At 45.6% G+C, this 23,170-nt stretch overlaps 1 protein-coding gene across 3 annotated transcripts in view; it reads right to left on the reverse strand.

Annotated features, from left to right (window-relative positions):
• Window positions 1-785: 785 nt before the first annotated feature.
• PLAAT1 (phospholipase A and acyltransferase 1) overlaps window positions 786-23,170 on the reverse strand; it is a 46,596-nt gene continuing 24,211 nt past the window's right edge. For all 3 annotated transcript variants that reach the window (XM_063919629.1, XM_063919628.1, XM_063919627.1), the window contains 3 exons: window positions 14,697-14,835; window positions 12,353-12,621; window positions 786-997 (listed from right to left, as the gene is read on the reverse strand). In XM_063919629.1, coding sequence (XP_063775699.1) covers window positions 896-997; window positions 12,353-12,621; window positions 14,697-14,835 — 510 coding nt within the window. In that variant the 3' untranslated portion in view covers window positions 786-895. The remainder of the gene's footprint in view (window positions 998-12,352; window positions 12,622-14,696; window positions 14,836-23,170) is intronic.

A 23,170-nucleotide genomic window follows, 5' to 3' on the forward strand; every position in this document is an offset into this window, starting at 1 on the left:
CTTTGTGCATGCCCCCGGCTAAAATGTGCTAGTCAGGCTCTGCCGATACCATCCCAGGTTTGCAATGTGCTTGTACAGAAGAGAAAGATTGATTCCCTTTGGAATCAGTGCTGCCCTCAAAGTTATTAGCTAGCTTCTACACTGCTGTTTATTGATCTTTGGCTAGTCATGTTATTTTTTTCTCCAGTTAGGCAAAAAATATGTTCATGATTTAAATCATGAGTGGCACAATGGAGAATTAAGTAAACCCCTGTAATACTATATCAATGCTACATTGTCAGAAAAAAATAACTACCGCACAGTGCAAGCATCAGATTCATGTGACTATCGTCATGGGCACTGAAAGTACCATGGCCACTGTGTGGGCCTGAGGGTAAAAGGGAGGCAAAACCACGCAGCCATGATAACATGGCCATGCCCACCTTTGGTGAGCAATGGCACTTAGATTCTACATACGGCCCCCAATGGGGCATCGCCACACCCCCATGCGTGGCCACACTCCCCAGACAAACACTAGATCAGTGATGGCTAACCTTGACATTCCCGCTGTTGTTAAACTACACATCCCAGCATGCCCTGCATCAGTTTTAGCATGGCCAAATAACAAAACTGATGCAGGGCATGCTGGGATGTGTAGTTCAACAACAGCTGGAGTGTCAAGGTTAGCCATCACTGCACTAGATGGTCCTGACTATCATTGTGCCTTACAAGTGAACAAACCTAATGGGTCTCATTTTTTAACCAATACTGAAAAAACACTTTATTGAATAATATAAATTGGCCAGTGTGGTTTAACACTTTTTTTTTTATTGAAAAAGATGTTGTAGATATATTAGTTCTTTGTTGTTTATCCAAACCATTTTTAATTGTGGCAAGAACATCACTTTGTCCCATGTTAATACTGTCCTTGCCTTGATTTATTTTGAAATATGCCGAGTAGTGAGAAAGCTCCAGCGGCCGCTGTCACAAACCCAATGGCGCTTATAGCTTTGTTAGCCTGCATGAGAACAGAATACACATAAAGGATACATTAATATATAAGATTGTAAAAGTAACCAATTTCAATACAAGATCTATCCACAGATCCAGTCATAGGGCCTATTTCAGACCTGGTCGCAGCAGCAAATTTTCCCTCTAATGGGCAAAACCATGGGGCAGATGTAACGTGTGCAGAGAGGTTTGGGTGGGTTATTTTGTTTCTGTGCAGGGTAAACACTGGCTGCTTTATTTTTACACTGTAATTTAGATTTCAGTTTGAACACACCCAACCCAAATCTAACTCTCTCTGCACATATTATACCTGCCCCACCTGCAGTGCACATAGGGCATAATTCAGATGTGATCGCAGCAACAAATTTGTTATCAGTTGGGCAAAACCATGTGCACTGCAGGGGGGGGGACGGGGACGGGGACAGATACAGTGCCTTGCTAAAGCATTCACCCCGTGGCTTTTTACCTATTTCTTACCTATTTATTTTATTTATTTATTTTTATCTGAATTTATGTGATGGATCTGCACACAATATTCTAAGTTGGTGAAGTGAAATAAGAAAAATTTGTATATACAGTATATATTTTTTTTTATAAATAAAAATCTGAATATTGGCATGTGCATATGTATTCATTCCCTTTGCTATGTAGCCCTTCAAAAGTTCTGGTGCAACCAATGACCTTCAGAAGTCACATAATTAGTGAAATGAAGTCCACATGTGTGCAATCTAAGCGTCACATGATCTGTCAGTATAAACACACCTTTTCTGAAAGACCCCAGAGACTGCAACACCACTAAGCAAGCGGCATCACACCATGAAGACCAAGGAGCTCTCCAAACAAGTCAGGGACAAAGTTGCTGAGAAGTACAAGTCAGGGATGGGTTATAAAAAAGATATATCCAAATCTTTGATGATCTCCCGGAGCACCATCAAATCCATCATCTATAAACGGAAAGAACACGGTACCACAACAAACCTGCCAAGAGAGGGCCGGCCACCAAAACTCACGGACCGGGCAAGGAGGGCATTAATCAGAAAGGCAGCACGGAGACCAAAGGTAACCCTGAAAGAGCTGCAGAGTTCCACAGCAGAGACTGGTGTATCTGCGCATGTGACCACAATAAGCCGTATACTCCATAGAGCTGGACTTTATTGAAGAGTGGCCAGAAAAAAGCCTTTACTTAGTGTTAAAAAGAAGAAGACACGTTTTGAGTTTGCCAAAAGGCAAAATGTGCACTGCAGGGGGGCAGATAATAATACCCTTTTGACACAGTACAAATAACCCGGTATCGACCCGGCATATTGCCGGGTCGGCGTGCGGTGTAAAAGGGGCATAGCCGAAATAGCGGGTCGCCTGACCCGGCAATTCAACCCGGGAATAAAGCAGAGTTATACCTGGGTTGAATACCGTGTCAGTGGCTGTGTAAATAGGCTCCCAGGTCGATGCGCCCCGGGACCTGTTTACTACAGCAGAGAGAGGCGGCGCGGAGATGATGTAATCTCCCAGAGCCACCTCCATCTCCGCCCCCGCCGTCGGCTCCGCATATTGCCGGGTCGGGGAAGCCTGCAGCAGCGCCCAATGCCGGATCTCACCCGGGGACGGACCAGTTTCCAATTCCCGGGTGGGATCGGCATTGGCAGTGTGAAAGGAGTATTATATGTGCAGAGAGTTAGATTTGGGTGGGTTATATTGTTTCTGTGCAGGGTAAATACTGGCTGCTTTATTTTTACACTGCAATTTAGATTTCAGTTTGAACACACCCCACCCAAATCTAACTATCTCTGCACATGTTATATCTGCCCCCCCTGCAGTGCACATGGGTGGTCATTCCGAGTTGTTCACTCGCTGCCGATTTTCGCAGTACAGCGATCAAGTGAAAAAATGGCAAAAATGCGCATTGTACGCAGCGTGCATGCGCTAAGTACTTTCACACAAAACTTTGTAGATTTACACAAGCTCAAGCGACGTTTTTTCATCGCTCGAGTGATCGTAGTGTGATTGACAGGAAGTGGGTGTTTCTGGGCGGAAACTGTCCGTTTTCAGGGAGTGTGCTAAAAAACACAGGCGTGCCAGGTAAAAACGCAGGAGTGGCTGGAGAAACGGGGGAGTGGTCGGCCGAACGCAGGGCGTGTTTGTGACGTCAAACCAGGAACTGAACGGACTGAGGTGATCGCAATCTAGGAGTAGGTCTGTAGCTACTCAGAAACTGCAGGGAATTATTTAGTAGCAGTTCTGCTAATCTTTCGTTCGCTATTCTGCTAAGCTAAGATACACTCCCATAGGGGGGCGGCCTAGCGTTTGCAATGCTGCTAAAAGCAGCTAGCGAGCGAACAACTCGGAATGAGGGCCATGGTTTTGCCCAACTGCTAACAAATTTGCTGCTGCGATCAACTCTGAATTACCCCCATTGTTTTGCCCATTAGAGAAAGATTTTTCTGCTGCGATAAGGTCTGAATTAGGCCCATTATACTGCATAACTGGTGTACCCTGTCACATCCTGAATGGCTGAGGTTATCAGTAAATATTAGAAAATATAGGTTATAATGGATTAAACTATTATGGTAGGTACCATAACTAATAAAGGGTATAGAGGCTATGCATAAATCTAATGATTCAGTGTGACTTTCTCTGAACTTCAACTATATCTGAACCATTTCCGCTGTGTGGCCTCAATACGCCACACAGCGGAAGATGCCTGGTGTGAGTGAGCTGATATGTCCCCTGCAACTCCGTTAGCATCAGGCGTCTTTTTTTGCCGTAAATGTGTCTTATTCATATCGCTGTTCAAATAATATGCACAAGCAGACTCATCTGATTAAAATGATATGCTACTGCGGCTGTATTTGCATACAAAATGCTAAGTTGCAGTGTTTTCTAGGAAAACCCTGTAGCATAGCATTTCATATGCAGATACAGCCATGGTCGCACACAGAATATAGGCATGCTTCATATAATTTTAATCAGCATAAACTGATTGTGCATACTATTCACTTCTTTTGCGAATAAGAAGCATTTTAATGGAAACCTCACAAGAAAAGACAGTTGGCGCTTCTGAGTCACGCCACGGCATGGTCTGACTTGAAGGGCTGGTTAGCATGCCTGGAGGATAGATATAAGTGGGCACATCTGTACTCTATAGCTCTACATGTTTCCAGGGAACACACTGAGGGGAATGCTGTACATTACAATAGCATTAGGGAAGCAATTTGTGCCTAGCACGGGAAGCCAGGATGTGTTGAATAGAAATACTGAGAGCTCTCCCTGTAGTTATATTGAATAATATATATAAACAATATTTTGCTACTAAAAGAAAATAATTGTATTTAAACAGAGCGTAAGACACAATTGAGATTTAAATGAATGCATACCTTATGCACTTCCTTTATCACACAAGGGTCGATGCAAGTGCAAGAGTTGACGCAAGTGCCTTTTTTACTGCATAATATACTAATTTCCATACTATACTGGTGCGCCATAGATGTGTACACCTCACGAAGCGGTTGCTCCACATAGTGGTGATCATTTAATTCTCAGCTATATCCAGCAACTGGGGGGTGGGGAGGTTGGGGGAGTGGTTCCTCTGTTATTTTACTTCAGCTTGTCTGGTGCCTCCCACTGGATTATTATTCGTGCCCTGCGAAGGCTGCTCCTTACTCTCGGCAGCCTGTTGGTCATTAGATTCAGCCACAGCCAGATATCTAGACACCTAAACATTACAGCTGCACTTCCCAGCCACTGTCCCTCAGTTAGCTGACACTTGCACTGTGGAATTTAGCACAGTCACACTGATACCCCTTTTCCACTGCCTTGAAAAACCTGGGTTTTTGAAAATGATCGGGTATCAACCCGGGTTTTTGTTTAGTGGAAAAGGGTCCTAAAAAAATAGGATTTAAATACCTACCGGCAAATCCTTTTCTCCTAGTCCGTAGAGGATGCTGGGGTCCACTTCAGTACCATGGGGGTATAGACGGTTCCGCAGGAGCCATGGGCACTTCAAGACTTTTCAAGGGTGTGAACTGGCTCCTCCCTCTATGCCCCTCCTCCAGACCTCAGTTATAGGAACTGTGCCCAGGGAGACGGACATTTCGAGGAAAGGATTTACTTTTATACTAATGGTGAGATTCATACCAGCTCACACTTCAACCATGCCGCACAACATGGCATTCAACATGACACACGCCAACAGGAATGAACCATTTACAGCAACATGCTGAAACAAATGAAACACAACTTGTGTAACTATAAAGACCAAACGGCAGGTAAAGTACGCACTGGGTCGGGTGCCCAGCATCCTCTACAGACTAGGAGAAAAGATTTACCGGTAGGTATTAAAATCCTATTTTCTCATACATCCTAGAGCACAGGTTCTCAAACTCGGTCCTCAGGACCCCACACAGTGCATGTTTTGCAGGTCTCCTCACAGAATCACAAGTGAAATAATTAGCTCCACCTGTGGACCTTTTAAAATGTGTCAGTGAGTAATTAATACACCTGTGCACCTGCTGGGTTACCTGCAAAACATGCACTGTGTGCATAACATGAGCGTGCTGAATTGTCCCTCTGATCCAGCGCGCAATAGTCTGCTTAGAAGCAGGACACCCAATCTTGCTGGGAGCATACAGGACAAACAGAGCCTCTGTTTTCCGTAACCGAGCTGTTCTTGCGACATAAATCTTCAAAGCTCTAACCACATCTAGAGACTGTGACTCAGTGAAAGTTTCAGTAGCCACTGGCACCACAATAGGTTGGTTTATGTTGAAGGCTTAAACCACCTTTGGAAGAAATTGTTGACGAGTTCTTAACTCTGCCCTATCTTCATGGAAGATCAGGTAAGGGCTCTTGTGAGACAAGGCCCCCCAACTCAGACACCCGCCTTGCGGATGCCAAGGCCAAAAGCATCACCACTTTCCAAGTGAGAAACTTCAATTTTATCTCCTGCAGAGGTTCAAACCAATCTGATTGAAGGATCTGCAACACCACATTAAGGTCCCATGGTGCCACTGAAGGCACAAATGGAGGCTGGATGTGCAGAACCCCTTTCACGAACGTCTGAACTTCTGGAAAGGAGGCCAATTGTTTTTGAAAGAAAACTGATAAGGCCGAAATCTGGACCTTGATTGACCCCAATCTAAGGCCTGCATCCACACCAGCCTGCAGAAAATGGAGAAAACGTCCTAACTCAAACTCTTCCGTAGAAGCCTTCTTGGCCTCAAGACACATATTTTCTCCAAATACGGTGGTAATGTTTAGACCTTACTCCTTTCCTGGCCTGAATAAGAGTGGGGATGACTTCCTTGGGAAAGCTCAACAGCCAAACATAGCCGCGGTAAATCTTGATACACACACGGCCCCTACTGTAGTAGGTCCTCTCGAGGAGGAAGAGGCCGAGGATCTTCTATGAGCAACTCCTGAAGATGTGGATACCAAGCCCTCCTTGGCCAGTCTGGGGCAATGAAGATTGCTCGAACTCTTGTTCTTTTTATTTTGAGAACTTTTGGAATCAGTGGAAGTGGAGGGAAAACATATACCGACCGAAACACCCACTGGGTCACCAGTGTATCCACTGCTATTGCTTGAGGGTCTCTCGACCTGGAACAATATCTCTGAAGCTTCTTGTTTATGCGAGATGCCATCATGTCTACTTGAGGAACTCCCCAAAGACTTGTCACCTCTGGGAAGACTTCTTGGTGGAGGTCCCACTCTCCTGGATGGAGATCGTGTCTGCTGAGGAAGTCTGCTTCCCAGTTGTCCACTCCCGGAATGAAAATTGCAGACAGAGCTCTTACATGTCTTTCTGCCCAGAGGAGAATCCTTGTCACCTCTGCCATTGCTGCTCTGCTTTTCGTTCCGTCTTGCCTGTTTATGTACGCGAATGGTGTTACATTGTCCGACTGAAACTGCACGGGATGATCTTGAAGAAGATGTACTGCTTGTAGAAGGCCGTTGTAAATGGCTCTCAATTCCAGAACGTTTATGTGAAGGCAGGCTTCCTAACTTGACCATTTTCCTTGGAAGCTTTCCCCCTGTGTGACAGCTCCCCAGCCTCGGAGACTTGCATCCGTGGTTATTAGGACCCAGTCGTGAATCCCACACCTGCGTCCCTCTAGTAGGTGAGAACTGTGTAGCCACCACAGGAGCAAAATCCTGGCTTTGGGGGACAGGATTATTCCGGTGCATGTGTAGGTGGGATCCGGACCACTTGTCCAACAGGTCCCACTGGAATACTCTGGCATGAAATCGGCCAAACTGTATGGCCTCGTAGGCCGCTACCATTTTCCTCAACAACCAAATGCATTGATGGATCGACACTCTTGTTGGTTTCAATATTTGTTTGACCATTTTCTGGATTTCCAGAGCCTTTTCCACTGGAAGAAATACTCTCCGCGTACTTCTGTGTCCAGAATCATCCCTAAAAAGGACAATCTTGTCGTCGGTGCCAACTGCGACTTTGGAAAATTCATGATCCAACCGTGTTGTTGGAGTATTGACAGGGAGAGTGCGATGTTCTGCACCAACTGTTCCGTGGATCTCGCTTTTATCAGGAGATCGTCCAGATAAGGAATTATATTGACTCCTTTTTGACGAAGGAGGACCATCATCTCCGCCATCACCTTGGTGAATACCCTCGGTGCCGTGGAGAGTCCGAACGGCAACGTCTGGAACTGGTAATGGCAATCCTGTACTGCAAATCTCAGATAAGCTTGGTGAGGAGGATAAATGGGAACATGCAAGTAAGCATCCATTATGTCTACTGACACCATGAAGTCCCCCTCCTCCAGACTGGAAATCACTACCCTCAGGGATTCCATCTTGAACTTGAACCTTTTAAGGTAGAGATTCAGATTTTTCAGGTTTTAAATCGGTCTGACCGAGCCGTCCGGCTTCGGAACTACGAAGAGGCTTGAATAAAAACCTTCTCCTTGCTGTGACAAGGGTACTAGGACAATGACCTGATCCTGACATAATTTTTGAATTGCCTTTTGGGAATCTGAAATTTCTTTTCAGGTTAAATCAGACTCCCTCCAAGAGACTGTTCAACTCCTGAGGTGGAGGGAAAATTACATTACTTCTTTACTAAAGTAAACCCTCTCCTTGTGGTAAAAGAGGGGGCTTCGTAACTTCTAACACCACCTTTATAGCTAAAACATGTTTTGAATGCTTTTTTGCTAACTTAGTACCTATTCCCCTGGAATCACTAGTGTCGACACAGGAATCAGAGTCTGTGTCGGTATCAGTTTGTACTATGTGCAAATTTGTATGTGACCCAGAGGGGTCCCTGTGGATGAAAGGCAGAACTATTAAAAATTACATCTTCAACAGATTATTTTCAGTTTTCTGTATGAGATTCAGTCCAACCTCTTACTGATATGATTCACACTATCATGTAACCTTTCACCCAGTCAGGCTCTTGGTTGGTGGGTAGCCTCGAAGCTGTCAGAGTGCTGGGCTTGCCCTATTGTGATGCGGTACAACTTCAATGAAGGGTGTGGCCTAACGGGACCGAGGCCACACCACTGGGGCCCTGATCTGCCAGATTTCCTGGCGCATGGAGATGATATCATCCCCAAGCGCCGGCCTTAAGAGACTGCATCAGTGTGCAGTGTAAACAGCACTGACCTGGGAATATCCATGGTCGTCACAGCAACAGGAAAGGGGTAAGTTCTGGGTCTGACCCAGCTTGGACCCATGTTCCAAATACTGGGTCAGACCGAGGACATTGGTGGAAAAAGGATATGAGTGAGCCATCAATCAGTTCCTCCCTTGGTCCCAAAGCTTATTTCACCCCTTTTCCTCCTCCATCCTCTAGTACTCCTTCATGCCTCTTCAACCACTCCAAATTGGCCACACCACTCCACTCACAGCATCTAGCAATGACAACATGATGCTGCTCTTCACATAAGGTAAGTAGTAAGCTTTATGTCTACTATATACTGTACACGGATGAGTCACATTATTTTGACCACCAGCTAATAGCCAGAGTAATGGCCATGTTCAGCGTGGACAGCAGCTAGACGGGCAGAACTGTCATTTTAGACACACGTCTGGTATCCCATAGGCTCATTTTGATGGTGAACTTCTCCACTGTAGTGTGTCGATTGGCCCTCACGCACCTTTGTAGCAAACGTTCACCTCTCACATCAATGGCACGTGGTTTCCACATTGGTTATTCCCAATGGTGCCATTTATTATTTATTACCAGTTATTTATATAGCACACACATATTCCGCAGTGCGTTACAGATAATATTTGGGCATTCATATCATGATACGCCTTCACCACAGCAGCACACGAACAGTTCACAAACTGCGCTGTTCAGAAACACTGCCACCCTTGGCCCGAAAACTGATAATCATCTCTTTTACCTATGACCGCAACGAGCGATATGTGTGCAAACGGCCTATTGCACACCTTATATACCCACCTAGCCAGCGTACGACACGTGATGCATTTCATGGACTACACGCTGCCGAAGTCAAATGTAGGAGGTGGTCATAATAAAAAACGTACAAGTTTGGACGGAATCTTGGAACCCCAGCAGCTCGCACTGCATTACATCCGGCCCGTGGTTGGAGGTGCTTTCACTACTGCTTACATGGAAGCAGCAGCGATAGCACTAATATGGTAATGCAAGAGGCGTCACATGCATTAATGGTCCGAACTGCGTCCAAGGATGCAGTACTGGATCTTCTCGGCACCATCAGCCGGCTTCGTGACCCATGGGGTCATGCAACCAAAACCAGCTGCCGCAAGTCCTACACAGAGGCCAGGAAAATGATGTCCCTCTACCACAACGGTGGTGAGACACCGCCATTTGTCTAATCCTGACCAGCGTTTGTTGTTGCAGGATCCGTTCACGCATGCGCAGAACTTAAAGCAACTCCAACCACATCTGAATTACCCCCTACATGCAGAACGAGCCAGTATTTGCCCTGCATGCAAAACATGAAATAAATGTATTTGTACCCCTTGTAGTGCAACCTACTTCATCCAGGTAAAAAACAAAAAAAATCACTGCGCGGGTTTGGATTATTATGGTCATTTTTCTAAGTGATATATGCTTCCGATTAAAATACACTAACATCATATATAAATTCAATTAGTTTATTCTTAATAGTTACTTACATATACACATTCAACCAGATAAGGGGGGTACACACAAGAGATCCGTGCATAAATTCTATGCAATCTGACTAGAAATTAAGCACAGATCTCTCCATGTGTATGCCCATAGCGATGCGCGGCCTCGCACATCACTATTGCTGACTCTAGATTTGGAATGCATGCATGCCAAATCTAATAGATCGCTCACTTCACTGCTCTATGAAGTGAGTGCCCCCCCTCGCTCAGCACACATCGCGCTGTGCTGAGCGGGGGGAGAGATGTGTGCTGAGCGGTCTGTGGTAGATTGCTCAGCACACATCTCCACCTGTGTACGGGGCTTAAGTTTAAAGACAAATTTCTAAAATAATAGGCAATAAAATGCTGATTTGCAAATAAATCAACTGTATTGATTGCCTCGGCCAAGATGTATATATATTATGTAACATTCACATAAGGATTACAATGTATCAATCATGAAAGACACTCTTTGTAATATTAATAAATAGTTCAGTGTAAAATAATACTAGAGCACATATATCCTTATTAGATTAGTGCATGGTAGTGCCGTGCTGTCCTTTCAGTTGTAATATATGCTTAACACTGGCGTCCTAGTGAAGCTAATTCACAGGTATAATACCGTCACTAGAAGTGCAGAGGTGATATTAAAAATAAGCGCTTGAAGATAGTTACCCTTTCCCGGACCAATGCACTTCTTGTTGCACCGGGTGGGTAAGTATTCTGGCCCCGTACTGCTCAGGAATAGTTGGCAATAGTTGTCCGGCTGTGGGACACCTACAGGATCCCTTAGACGATCTTTGCAGGCATCTTTGGTGTGGCTGCAGCGGGAGCCGTTTAATTATGCACCACACTTAGAAGGCTGGACTCTTTGCCGCTCAGTGTGCGGGAGCGACACAGCTAAGATATTTCCGATTAGCTGGTGGTGTCCGGCTGTATAGATCTCATAGAACTCCTGCCGGGGGTCTCTGGATGATGTTTCTGATACGCTGGTGGAGCCAGGGCCGGATTAAGCCTTGGGGGAGCCTGGGGCACTTAAGACAAGGGGGCCCCCGGTGGAAGGTTTTAGATTGTGCATACCCCCAACATGACCCTTTCCAGGAGGGACAAAATGCTTTCTATCTGGACTTCCTTCTTAATATATGATTGGTGTCACCTGTGTTGAACTACTTAATAAATAAGATGATTGCAATCATAATTTAAGATAGCATGTTATCCCTCCAGGACTGGGTCATGTTAAAATGTATGGATTGTGTATACTAAATTTAAGCCAATGGGGTATATTAGATTTAAACTAATAGTTGAATAATGCCTGAGTACTGTATATAGCTCCACCTAATTGAGAGACAACTATTTTATAAAGTTTTCTTGTAGTGGAACAAAGACAATTTAAACAACCTTAGAATACACATAGAAAGAAAATCTATAATTTATCTTGTCACATGCAAGAATAGAAGCAGCAGCTTCTGTACTACTTACACACTGGTACAGGATTCAGGAGGACTCTGCATGTGTGTGTCTCTCTCTCTCTAGACCCTCATTAAATAACAGGTTACATAGTACCCAAACACCCAGGCAGAGAGGAGGAGAAGATGGGATCCCTGTGTCACTTACAGCTCTCTCCACCCTCCTATCTCTCCTCTGGTCAGAAAGCTCAATCTGTAGCTCATAAAACCTGATACTCTCCCTGCAATGCATACTGCCCTGCTCGCATTCTGGCTGTCTGGTTCTGCTACTGTGTGAGAGGGAAAGCTAGCGATGTCGGTGTGCTCTGGCTGGAGGGCCCCCTAACAGAGGGGGGCCTGGGGTACTGTATGCCCTGCAACCCCCCCTTAATCTGGCTATGGGTGGAGCTTAGAGTAAATGATCAAAGTGTTTCGTTCCTTGTATGACGGGAACTTTTTCAGTCTTGAAATTTTTTTATTTTAATGGGAAGCCTATATCACTTAGAAAAATGACCATAATAATCCAAACCAGCGCAGTGATTTTTTTGTTTTATATGTTTTTATATTTTACCAAGCCCTCACCAGGCCCTTTCACTAGCTGCAGGTTTTAGTTGATGGATGTTCTTTATTAAACTGAACCATCAATATTAACCTTACCTGCGCCAATTTTTGAACAGGTTAACTGTTCACAATTTTTTTTTATATAGTTCATCCAGGTGCAGTTATTTGTGTTTTTGCTTTGCTTTCCTGTACAGTTACTAAATGTAAAAAAACATGATAAGCTAATGGCACATTACCTGATCTGATACACCTTCTCCATAACGTAGCAATGTCACAAAATGTTCACAGTTATTTCCCAGAAGGTCATAATATATTTCTTGTCCAATAAGAATTTCTGCCCGTCGGATGATTTCTTCAGCTGGGAGTGGGGTATATTTATCATCATACTTGTTGTTCACTTTGTAAGTATCATTACCCACGACGTCTTTTAGGAGCTGCATCTTCACAAGAGCCTTTCTGCTGAAGACAGACTTTGCACTTGAAAATGAAGCAGCAGTGGTCTCCTCTGTCGATATTCACCAAACATAAAGAAAAAAATGAAATATCCATATAAAATATAAAGTTTATTTAAAAAAAAAAAAAAAAGATGAATGAAATAACATTTTAGTGGAGGCTTGCTAGTCTCATTGCATAACTGCATACTGGTGCTCACTTTTGTCCCTAGCTGCATAACAAACTATAAAACAAACCTAGCAGTATTATATGCAGTTAGGTGGCACAACACTGACTGACCAACTGATGTATTCAGTGGGATGTAATGGAGTCTGAGATTGCCGGAGGTGCGGGATGCCGGCTGATCTCGGACGTTTTTTTAAAGGGGAAATCACTTACAAAACCATGCCTTGTAAGCGGCTGCCCCTTTAAAAAAATGACTAAGATCGGCCAGCATCCACACCTCCAGCGATCTCGGACTCCATTACATCCCACTGATGATGCGTGGTCAGGTGAGGCAGAGCCTCTCCTATCATACTCCAGTATACGCTGTGATACAAATGTCCCTCAGTCAGCGGACAGCTGCTAATCCGTTCGCACCACATTCACCATCGAATGTGTGCGCAGCCCAGGACTTACTCCTACAGTGCTAGGAGAACAGGCTGATTGGGGCCAGAGCTGATGTCCCACACCCTCCCTGAAAACGCTTGGGAACGCCTGTGTTTTACCTGACACTCCCTGAAAACGGTCAGTTACCAGACCCTCTTCCTGTCAATCAGCTTGCGAATGGCTGTGCAATCGCAATTTTTGCACCAGCCTGTCACTGTTCAGCGATGCTTGTTGTTGTTTGGCGATCCGTGTCCGCATTGCAGTGCATATGCAGTCTATCGATAATTGCCCGCTGTGCGAAAACGCACAGCAGCGATCAGGTCGGAATCGGGCCCCATGACAGGTGAGGCAGTGCCTCCTCTGCCTGCCTTGTCCGCAGATCACTGATCAAAACTCGCCAAATTTCCAGCAGTATATACTGCTGCACCTTTGTATAATGCACACATGAACCCTTGGATTCATATACAGATGTTTCCACATGAACCCTTGGATTCATATACAGATGTTTCCACTTACATATTTGCTCCATGCGCTGTAAGTCACATTACACATAACGCGTGAGTGCTGTGTGACTCGGTTATCGCTGAGCATCTTTTTTGCATTTGTTTGAGCAGCTTCTGCTGATTAAAATGATATGCAGCATGCCTATATTCTGTGTGTTACTGCAACTGTATTTTCATAGAAATTGCTATGCAACAGAAACACTGTAATGTGGCATTTTCGGATCCAGATACAGCCGCAAGTACACACAGAATATAGGCATGCTGCGTATCATTTTAATCAGTAGGATCTGCTTGTTTGTCCTATTGCATTATTTTGCAACTAAGACACATTTTTGTGGGCAAAAAACACAAAAAGGCGCTAGGTGCTACAGAGTCCCACCACGTCATGGCGCAACTTGAAGGGCTGTTTAGCATGACTGCAGCAAGGATGTATGAGAACACATCTGTATGTGTGTGTAAATCTGGCTCTGATACTAGCCAGTGCCTCCCCAGCCATTTACCTCACTGCATATCACTGGTCCTCAATGAGCTCCTTAATGACCTTACTGTACAACCAGCAATACCAACAAATGGCTCTCGTGCCTTTGTTCAACTTCCATGTTTACTACAAGCCAAAGACCACTGACAAATATTACTGTGAATAAAATATACACTTTGTACATACTTGGTCTGATTTTGAGGTGGGAGTAAAGCAAAAAAAGAGCAAGTAACTTTGCATCTTGGCAAAACCATGCTGCACTGCAGGTGGGGCAGATGTAATGTGTAGAGAGATTAGATTTGGGTGGGGGTGTCCAAATACAAAACCAAATTGCAGTGTAAAAATAAAACTGGACAGCATTTTGGGGCTACATGCTAAAGCAGCCAGTATTTACCCTGCATGCAAAAATAATAAATGTATTTTCACCCCTTGCCTTGCAACATGGTTTGTCCAAATACACAGTTATGTGCTCTCTTTATTTCCACCTGAGAATCAGGCACTGTGTGTTTAATTAAATAAAAAACAAACAAACCTAAGGTCTACAGAAAAATGTCTTACCCATTGGAGCAACATTGATGACATATCCATCACCCAGGTAAAGGGCCCAGTGTTGATATGCCGGTCGAAATATTTCAATCAGGTCCCCAGGCTGGAGATTATCTGGAACCTCTTCACTTTTATTGTCACTTGAAGCCATCTACAAACAGAGGAGATTAAACAATGGTTATTAATCCCTTCTTAAGTAAAGATCAAATTGGAATAGGGAACAGAACATCACTATCATGAACATGAATGCAGCTATCATGCCTCTCTGCTTGTGCATCACCCCATACAACGCCTACTACCATACTCACTGCTACAAGGTATAGCCATGAAAAGTATTTATCACTTTCAATGTATCTTGCAGGGATTCCAAGTACAACCTGTGATGGACTGTAATAGCTGTCACTGTCAACCAGGGCATTACAATATTGCCAATTGCTGTTCAGGAGTTGTTTTGGCAGTGATAACACTTGTAAGTGGAATGCTCAGTTTCCTCTCTTGTTGGTAGTTATAATTTACTTGGTGAACAATAGAGAAAGTATAATTAATCAGATTACTTATTAGTACTGCTGTATTCACAAAAAGTATATTTGCAGTAGGAATACTGCGTACGCCGTATACTATGTAAGACAATATTACTACTAATAGCTAGGGGCATATTCATTGCAGCAATTAGCATAATCTACATGTCTCTAAACCAGTGGTTCTCAAATTCGGTCCTCAGGACCCCACACAGTTCACAGCAGCTGCATAGGTGTACTCATTATTTACTAACACATTTTAAAAGATCTACAGGTGGTTCTCACTATTTCACTTGTGATTCTGTGAGAAGACCTGGAAAATATGCACTGTGTGGGGTCCTGAGGACTGAGTTCGAGAACCTGTGCTCTAAACAAATGATTCTTACTAATAACAATATAAATCCAGGAGACAACTGGAGTAGCCAAATGTGCCCAAAGGTTAGCTGCCCTAAGCGCATTATAAGGCTACAACAATACAATGGATATTATTGTATTTTTCAAGTCAACACAAGTTTAGGCATAAGTACTGATAAACACATTCCTCTTTTTACACTAAGGCCCTCATTCCGAGTTGATCGCTCGCTAGCTGCTTTTAGCAGCAGTGCAAACACTATGCCGCCGAGCTCTGGGAGTGTATTTTAGCTTAGCAGAAGTGCGAACGAAAGGATCGCAGCATTGCTACAAAAAAATGATTGTGCAGTTTCAGAGTAGCTTGAGACTTACTCCTAGCTAGCGATCACTTCAGACTGTTTAGTTCCTTTTCTCTTACGTCCTAGAGGATGCTGGGGACTCCGTAAGGACCATGGGGTATAGACGGGCTCCGCAGGAGACATGGGCACCTAAAAGAACTTTCTAGTATGGTGTGCACTGGCTCCTCCCTCTATGCCCCTCCTCCAGACCTCAGTTAGATCTTGTGTCCAGAGGAGATAGGGTGCATTACAGGGAGCTCTCCTGAGTTTTCTGTAAAAAGAATTTTGTTAGGTTTTTTATTTTCAGGGAGCTCTGCTGGCAACAGACCCCCTGCATCGTGGGACTGAGGGGAGAGAAGCAGACCCACTTCTTAAGAGTTAAGGGCTCTGCTTCTTAGGCTACTGGACACCATTAACTCCAGAGGGAGTCGGAACACAGGTCTCACCCTGGGGTTCGTCCCGGAGCCGCGCCGCCATCCTCCTCACAGATGCCGGAAAAAAGAAGCCGGGTGAGTATGTCAGACATAAGAAGACATCAGGCGGCAGAAGACTTCAGATCTTCATGAGGTAAGCGCGCAACAGGAAGCTGCGCGCCATTGCTCCCACACTTACACACACACACATGGCACTGATGGGTGCAGGGCGCAGGGGGGGCGCCCTGGGCAGCAATAAACCTCGTTTTAGGCAAAAAAAGTATGTAGTTAGGCTGCGGAGGCAGTAAACTACGGATCCCCGCCAAATTTTTTCAAATTCACGAGCGGGACCGAAGCCCGCCATGCGAGGGGGCAGAGCTTGATCCCTCAGCACTAACCAGCGCCATTTTCTCCACAGAGGCTGCAGAGAACGCTGGCTTCCCGGACTCTCCCTTGCTGAGCATCAGAGGGCTGAAAAAAAGAGAGGGGGGCACATAATTAAGGCACAGTGAGTGGGGAAATCTATATACATTTATCTGGGTTTTTTTTCCCCTGGGTCAGTTGGCGCTGGTGTGTGCTGGCATACTCTCTCTCTGTCTCTCCAAAGGGCCTTCTTTAGGGAATTGTCCCCTCATAGTTATATCCCAGTGTGTGTGGGGTGTCGGTACGTGTGTCGGCATGTCTGAAACGGAAGGCTTATCCAAAGAGGAGGTGGAACAGATGAGTGGTGTGTCTCAGTCGGTGGTGCCGACTCAGGATTGGATGGATATGTGGCATATGTTAAATGCTAGTGTAGCTTGACTGCATAAAAGACTGGACAAAGCAGAGTCCAGTGCGTAGGCAGGTAATCAATCTACGGATTATACCGACTCACAGGACCCGTCTGGGTCTCAGAAACATCCCTTCTCACAAATAAGGGACACAGATACTGACACGGACTCTGATTCCAGTGTCGACTATGATGAAGCAAGATTGCACCCCAGGGTGACAAAAAGTATTCAGTGCATGATTATTGCAATAAAAGATGTGTTACATATCACTGATGAGCCCTCGGTGCCCGACACGAGGATACACATGTTTAAGGGAAAGAAACAAGTTATAAACTTTCCTCCTTCCCATGAAATTAATGAGTTATGTGAAAAAGCATGGGAAACTCCAGATAAGAAACTGCAGATTCCCAGAAGGGTTCTTATGGCGTACCCTTTCCCTACACAGGACAGGGTATGTTGGGAATCCTCTCCCACAGTGGACAAAGCCTTAAAACGCCTTTCCAAGAAGGTGGCGCTACCGTCCCCTGACACAGCGGCCCTCAAGGATCCCGCGGACCGCAGGCAAGAGACTACACTAAAGTCTATCTACACTCATACTGGTACTTTGCTTAGACCGGCAATTGCGTCGGCATGGGTATGTAGTGCAGTAGCAGCTTGGACGGATACACTGTCAGCTGACCTTGTTACCCTAGATAGGGATACAATTTTGTTAACATTAGCTCATATTAAGGACGCAGTCTTATATATGAGGGACGCTCAAAGAGATATTGGTTTACTGGGTTCAAGAGCCAATGCTATGGCTATTTCGGCAAGAAGATCCTTATGGATCCGCCAATGGACGGGGGGATGCAGACTCAAAAAGGCATATGGAGGTTTTACCTTACAAAGGTGATGTATTGTTTGGGGACGGCCTCGCGGACCTGATCTCTACAGCTACCGCGGGTAAGTCGACCTTTTTACCTTTTGTTCCCCAACAGCAAAATAAACCCCCACAATGTCAGATGCAGTCCTTTCGGTCGCATAGATCCAGAAGAGGTTGGGGCTCCTCTTTCCTCGCCAGAGGTAAGAGGACACCTGCTGCGGCTAGTTCCCAAGAGCAGAAGTCCTCCCCGGCTTCCGCTAAGTCTACCGCATGACGCTGGGGCTCCCCTGCGGGAGTCCGCACAGGTTGGGGCACGCCTTCGACTATTCAGCCAAGTCTGGGTTCAGTCAGACGTGGACCCTTGGGTGATAGAAATAGTCTCCCAGGGCTACAAGCTGGAATTCGAAGAGGTGCCCCCACGCCGATTTTTCAAGTCGGCCTTACCAGCTTCTACCACAGAGCGGGAAGTAGTGCTAGCTGCAATTCAAATGCTGTGTCAACAGCCAGTGATTATCAGGGTTCCCCTGAGCCAACAGGGAAAAGGGTATTATTCAACCCTATTTGTAGTTCCGAAGCCGGATGGTTCGGTAAGGCCCATTTTAAACCTAAAATCCCTGAACCTGTACCTGAAAAGATTCAAATTCAAGATGGAATCGCTCCGAGCGGTGATAGCCTGTCTGGAAGGGGGAGATTTTATGGTGTCACTGGACATAAAGGATGCTTACCTTCATGTCCCCATATATCCCTCTCATCAGGAGTACCTGAGATTCGCGGTACAGGATTGTCATTATCAGTTTAAGACGTTGCCGTTTGGGCTGTCCACGGCCCCGAGGATTTTCACCAAGATAATGGCGGAAATTATGGTGATCCTGTGCAAGCGATGAGTCACAATTATCCCATACTTGGACGATCTCCTGATAAAAGCGAGATCAAGACAGCAATTACTGGAGAATGTGTCACTCTCTCAGAAAGTGCTTCAACAACATGGGTGGATTCTCAATCTACCAAAGTCACAGTTGGTTCCGACAACTCGACTACCGTTCCTAGGCATGATACTGGACACAGAACAAAAGAAAGTTTTCCTCCCGTTGGAAAAAGTCCAGGACCTCCAGAACATGGTCCGAGAACTACTAAAGCCGAAAAGAGTGTCAGCTCATCAATGCACTCGGGTTCTGGGGAAAATGGTGGCAACTTACGAGGCCATTCCCTTCGGCAGGTTCCATGCAGGGACGTTTCAATGGGATATTCTGGACAAATGGTCCGGGTCCCATCTACAATTACATCAAAAAATAACACTGTCCCCCAGGGCCAGGGTGTCTCTTCTATGGTGGCTACAAAGTGCTCACCTTCTAGAGGGTCGCAGGTTTGGCATTCAGGACTGGATCCTGGTAACCACGGACGCGAGCCTCCGAGGATGGGGAGCAGTCACCCAAGGAAGAAATTTTCAGGGACTATGGTCAGACCAGGAGTCCTGTCTACACATCAACGTGTTGGAGCTAAGGGCAATATACAACGGCCTTCGACAAGCGGAGAATCTTCTTCGCAACCTACCGGTTCTGATTCAATCAGACAATGTCACAGCAGTAGCTCATGTGAACCGCCAATGCGGGACAAGAAGCAGAGTCGCGATGGTGGAAGCCACCAGGAAAATCACGTAAGCGCTCTGTCAGCTGTCTTCATTCCGGGAGTGGACAACTGGGAAGCAGACTTCCTCAGCAGACACGATCTACATCCAGGAGAGTGGGGACTTCATCAAGAAGTCTTTGCAGAGATAACGGGTCTCTGGGGAGTTCCTCAAATAGACATGATGGCGTCACGCCTCAACAAGAAGCTTTGGAGGTATTGTGCCAGGTCCCGGGACCCTCAGGCAATAGCAGTAGATGCTCTGGTAACGCCATGGGTGTTCCAGTCGGTCTATGTGTTTCCTCCGCTTCCTCTCATCACAAAAGTGTTGAGGATCATAAGACGAAATAGAGTACAAACAATACTCATTGTTCCAGACTGGCCTCGAAGGGCCTGGTACTCAGATCTTCAGGAGATGCTTACAGAAGATCCTTGGCCTCTTCCTCTAAGAGAGGACCTGTTACAGCAGGGGCCCTGTCTGTTCCAAGACTTACCGCGGTTACGTTTGATGGCATGGCGGTTGAACGCCGAATCCTAGCGGAGAAGGGTATTCCGGAGGAGGTCATACCTACTCTAATAAAGGCTAGGAATGAGGTGACGTCAAAACATTATCACCGTATCTGGCGGAAATATGTCTCTTGGTGTGAAACCAAGAATGCTCCTACGGAAGATTTCCATCTGGGTTGTTTTCTCCACTTCCTACAGACAGGAGTGGATATGGGCCTAAAGTTAGGCTCTGTTAAAGTACAGATTTCGGCTTTGTCAATATTCTTTCAGAAGGAATTGGCTTTTCTTCCAGAAGTCCAGACTTTTGTAAAAGGAGTACTGCACATCCAGCCTCCTTTTGTGCCCCCAGTGGCACCATGGGACCTGAACGTGGTGTTGCAGTTCCTTAAATCACACTGGTTTGAACCCCTTCAAACGGTGGAGTTAAAATTTCTCACCTGGAAGGTGGTCATGTTGTTAGCCTTGGCATCTGCGAGGCGTGTGTCAAAATTAGCGGCCTTGTCTTACAAGAGCCCTTACTTGATTTTTCATGTGGATAGAGCGGAATTGAGGACTCGTCCTCAATTTTTACCCAAGGTGGTGTCTTCATTTCATATGAACCAACCTATAGTGGTGCTTGTGGCTACGAGTGACTTGGAGGATTCCATGTCCCTGGATGTAGTCAGGGCCTTAAAAATGTATGTAGCCAGGACGGCTAGAATTAGGAAAACAGATGCATTGTTTGTCCTGTATGCTGCCAACAAGATTGGCGCGCCTGCTTCGAAGCAGACTATTGCTCGCTGGATCTGTAACACGATTCAGCAGGCTTATGTTACGGCTGGATTACCGTTACCGCATTCAGTAAAGGCCCATTCCACTAGGAAGGTGGGCTCTTCTTGGGCGGCTGCCCGGGCGTCTCGGCATTACAGCTTTGCCGAGCAGCAACTTGGTCGGGGTCAAACACTTTTGCTAAATTCTACAAGTTTGATACCCTGGCTGATGAGGACCTAGAATTTGCTCTGTTGGTACTGCAGAGTCATCCGCACTCTCCCGCCCGATTGGGAGCTTTGGTATAAACCCCATGGTCCTTACGGAGTCCCCAGCATCCTCTAGGACGTTAGAGAAAATAAGATTTTAAACCTACCTGTAAATCTTTTTCTCCTAGTCCGTAGAGGATGCTGGGCGCCCGTCCCAGTGCGGAAAATCTGCAAGACTTGTATATAGTTATTGCTTACATAAGGGTTATGTTACAGTTAGAATCGGTCTTGGACCGATACTGTTGTTTGTTCATACTGTTAACTGATTAGGTGTATTCCAGGTTATATGTTATGTTTGGTGTGGGCTGGTATGAATCTTGCCCTTAGATTAACAAAATCCTTTCCTCATAGTGTCCATCTCCTCTGGGCACAGTTCTCTGAGGTCTGGAGGAGGGGCATAGAGGGAGGAGCCAGTGCACACCATACTAGAAAGTTCTTTTAGGTGCCCATGTCTCCTGCGGAGCCCGTCTATACCCCATGGTCCTTACGGAGTCCCCAGCATCCTCTACGGACTAGGAGAAAAAGATTTACCGGTAGGTTTAAAATCTTATTTTTTGACGTCACAAACATGCCCTGCATTCGGCCAGCCACTCCCCCGTTTCCCCAGGCACGCCTGCGTTTGTATCTGACACGCCTGCGTTTTTCAGCACACTCCCGCAAAACGGTCAATTACCTCCCAGAAACGCCCCATTCCTGTCAATCACTCACCGATCAGCAGTGCGACTGAAAAGCGTCGCTAGACCTTGTGTGAAACTACATCGGCTTTTGTGAAAGTACGTCGCGCGTGCGCACTGCGCGCCATACGCATGCGCAGAAGTGCCGATTTTTTTGCCTGATCGCTGCGCTGCGAACAACCGCAGCTAGCGATCAACTCGGAATGACCCCCTAAGTACTAAAAGTTACACATTTTTTATTATTTGGACAAGAATTTAGTGGCACATGATCGGCTATGATGTTAAAAGCAAATAACTGTTACACATTTACATGAAACACATGCTACAGATTATAACAAGTGCTTCAAGCTACCTTATATTGTAACAGGATGAATTTCCCTGAGTACAGTAATATCATAAATAATACATGTGTTGCTCCACATAAGGTATGACCAGCCCAGTGCTAAGGGACTGATTTAGAGGTGGATGCAAATTTTGGCGCAGCTGCGTCTTTGTATGCAGCTGCTGTGTGAAAATATGCAAATGCAGCAGTAGGCGTCTTGTGTAAAAACGCCCACTGACAATTTCTCTGATCCTTTGCCTGCATCCAAAGATGCAGCATCAGATCAACATTAGATCTCTGAGCAACCCTAGGCTATTTCAGAATGGACGACACAACTACGCTGCCAAGGCCAGTGAAGCTGTGTCCAAAGATGTAGACGCTGGATTTGGCACTCCCCAAAAACAGAAGCAACACGCATCTGTTTTCAGCAACAGTCCCAGCTGCCGCCTCAAAATGCCTGCAGGCTATAAATCAGGCTGTGGTAAAAAAGGCACTGCGGAACTGAGACACATGCGCACTGAGGTCTTTGGACGCAGAACTCGGATCTGACCTGCTAGCAGTGGGCGTCTTTTGACTTCAGATATCTCCTGCGGCATTAGCATATTTTTGCACAGCAGCTGCATGCAAAGATGCAGCTGCTGTGCCTTTCCCATCCATCTCTAAATCAGGCCACTAATCAGTACTGCGTCCTGGGATGACTTAGGCACTAAGAACCATAAAACTGCACCACCATTACATTAATAAACCACCATATACAGTACATCCAAAGATGGAATTACTCACCAAACATCCCATGCAATTGTTAAGGTTTAGGAAAAGAAATACAGCTCGCTGAAAACACCATGTCATAACTATTGTAGGTATACAGCAAGTATTCTTAATTGACTAATCTAGCCTGTATTACAGAGACCTGGCTAGATTAAAATGCAGCACCTATATTGGAGACTGCATTCCCAACAAACTACTCTGTCATCCACAACCCAAGACTAGACCGCAGGGGTGGCGGGGTGGCTATCTGCTTCAAAAAAGACCTTAAACTTAGGGTCCAGCCTATTGAAATTACTCGCTCATTCGAGTGCATTGCTGCCCGGA

This window comes from Pseudophryne corroboree, chromosome 4 (assembly GCF_028390025.1).
Source record: "Pseudophryne corroboree isolate aPseCor3 chromosome 4, aPseCor3.hap2, whole genome shotgun sequence".
Lineage (NCBI taxonomy): Eukaryota > Metazoa > Chordata > Amphibia > Anura > Myobatrachidae > Pseudophryne > Pseudophryne corroboree.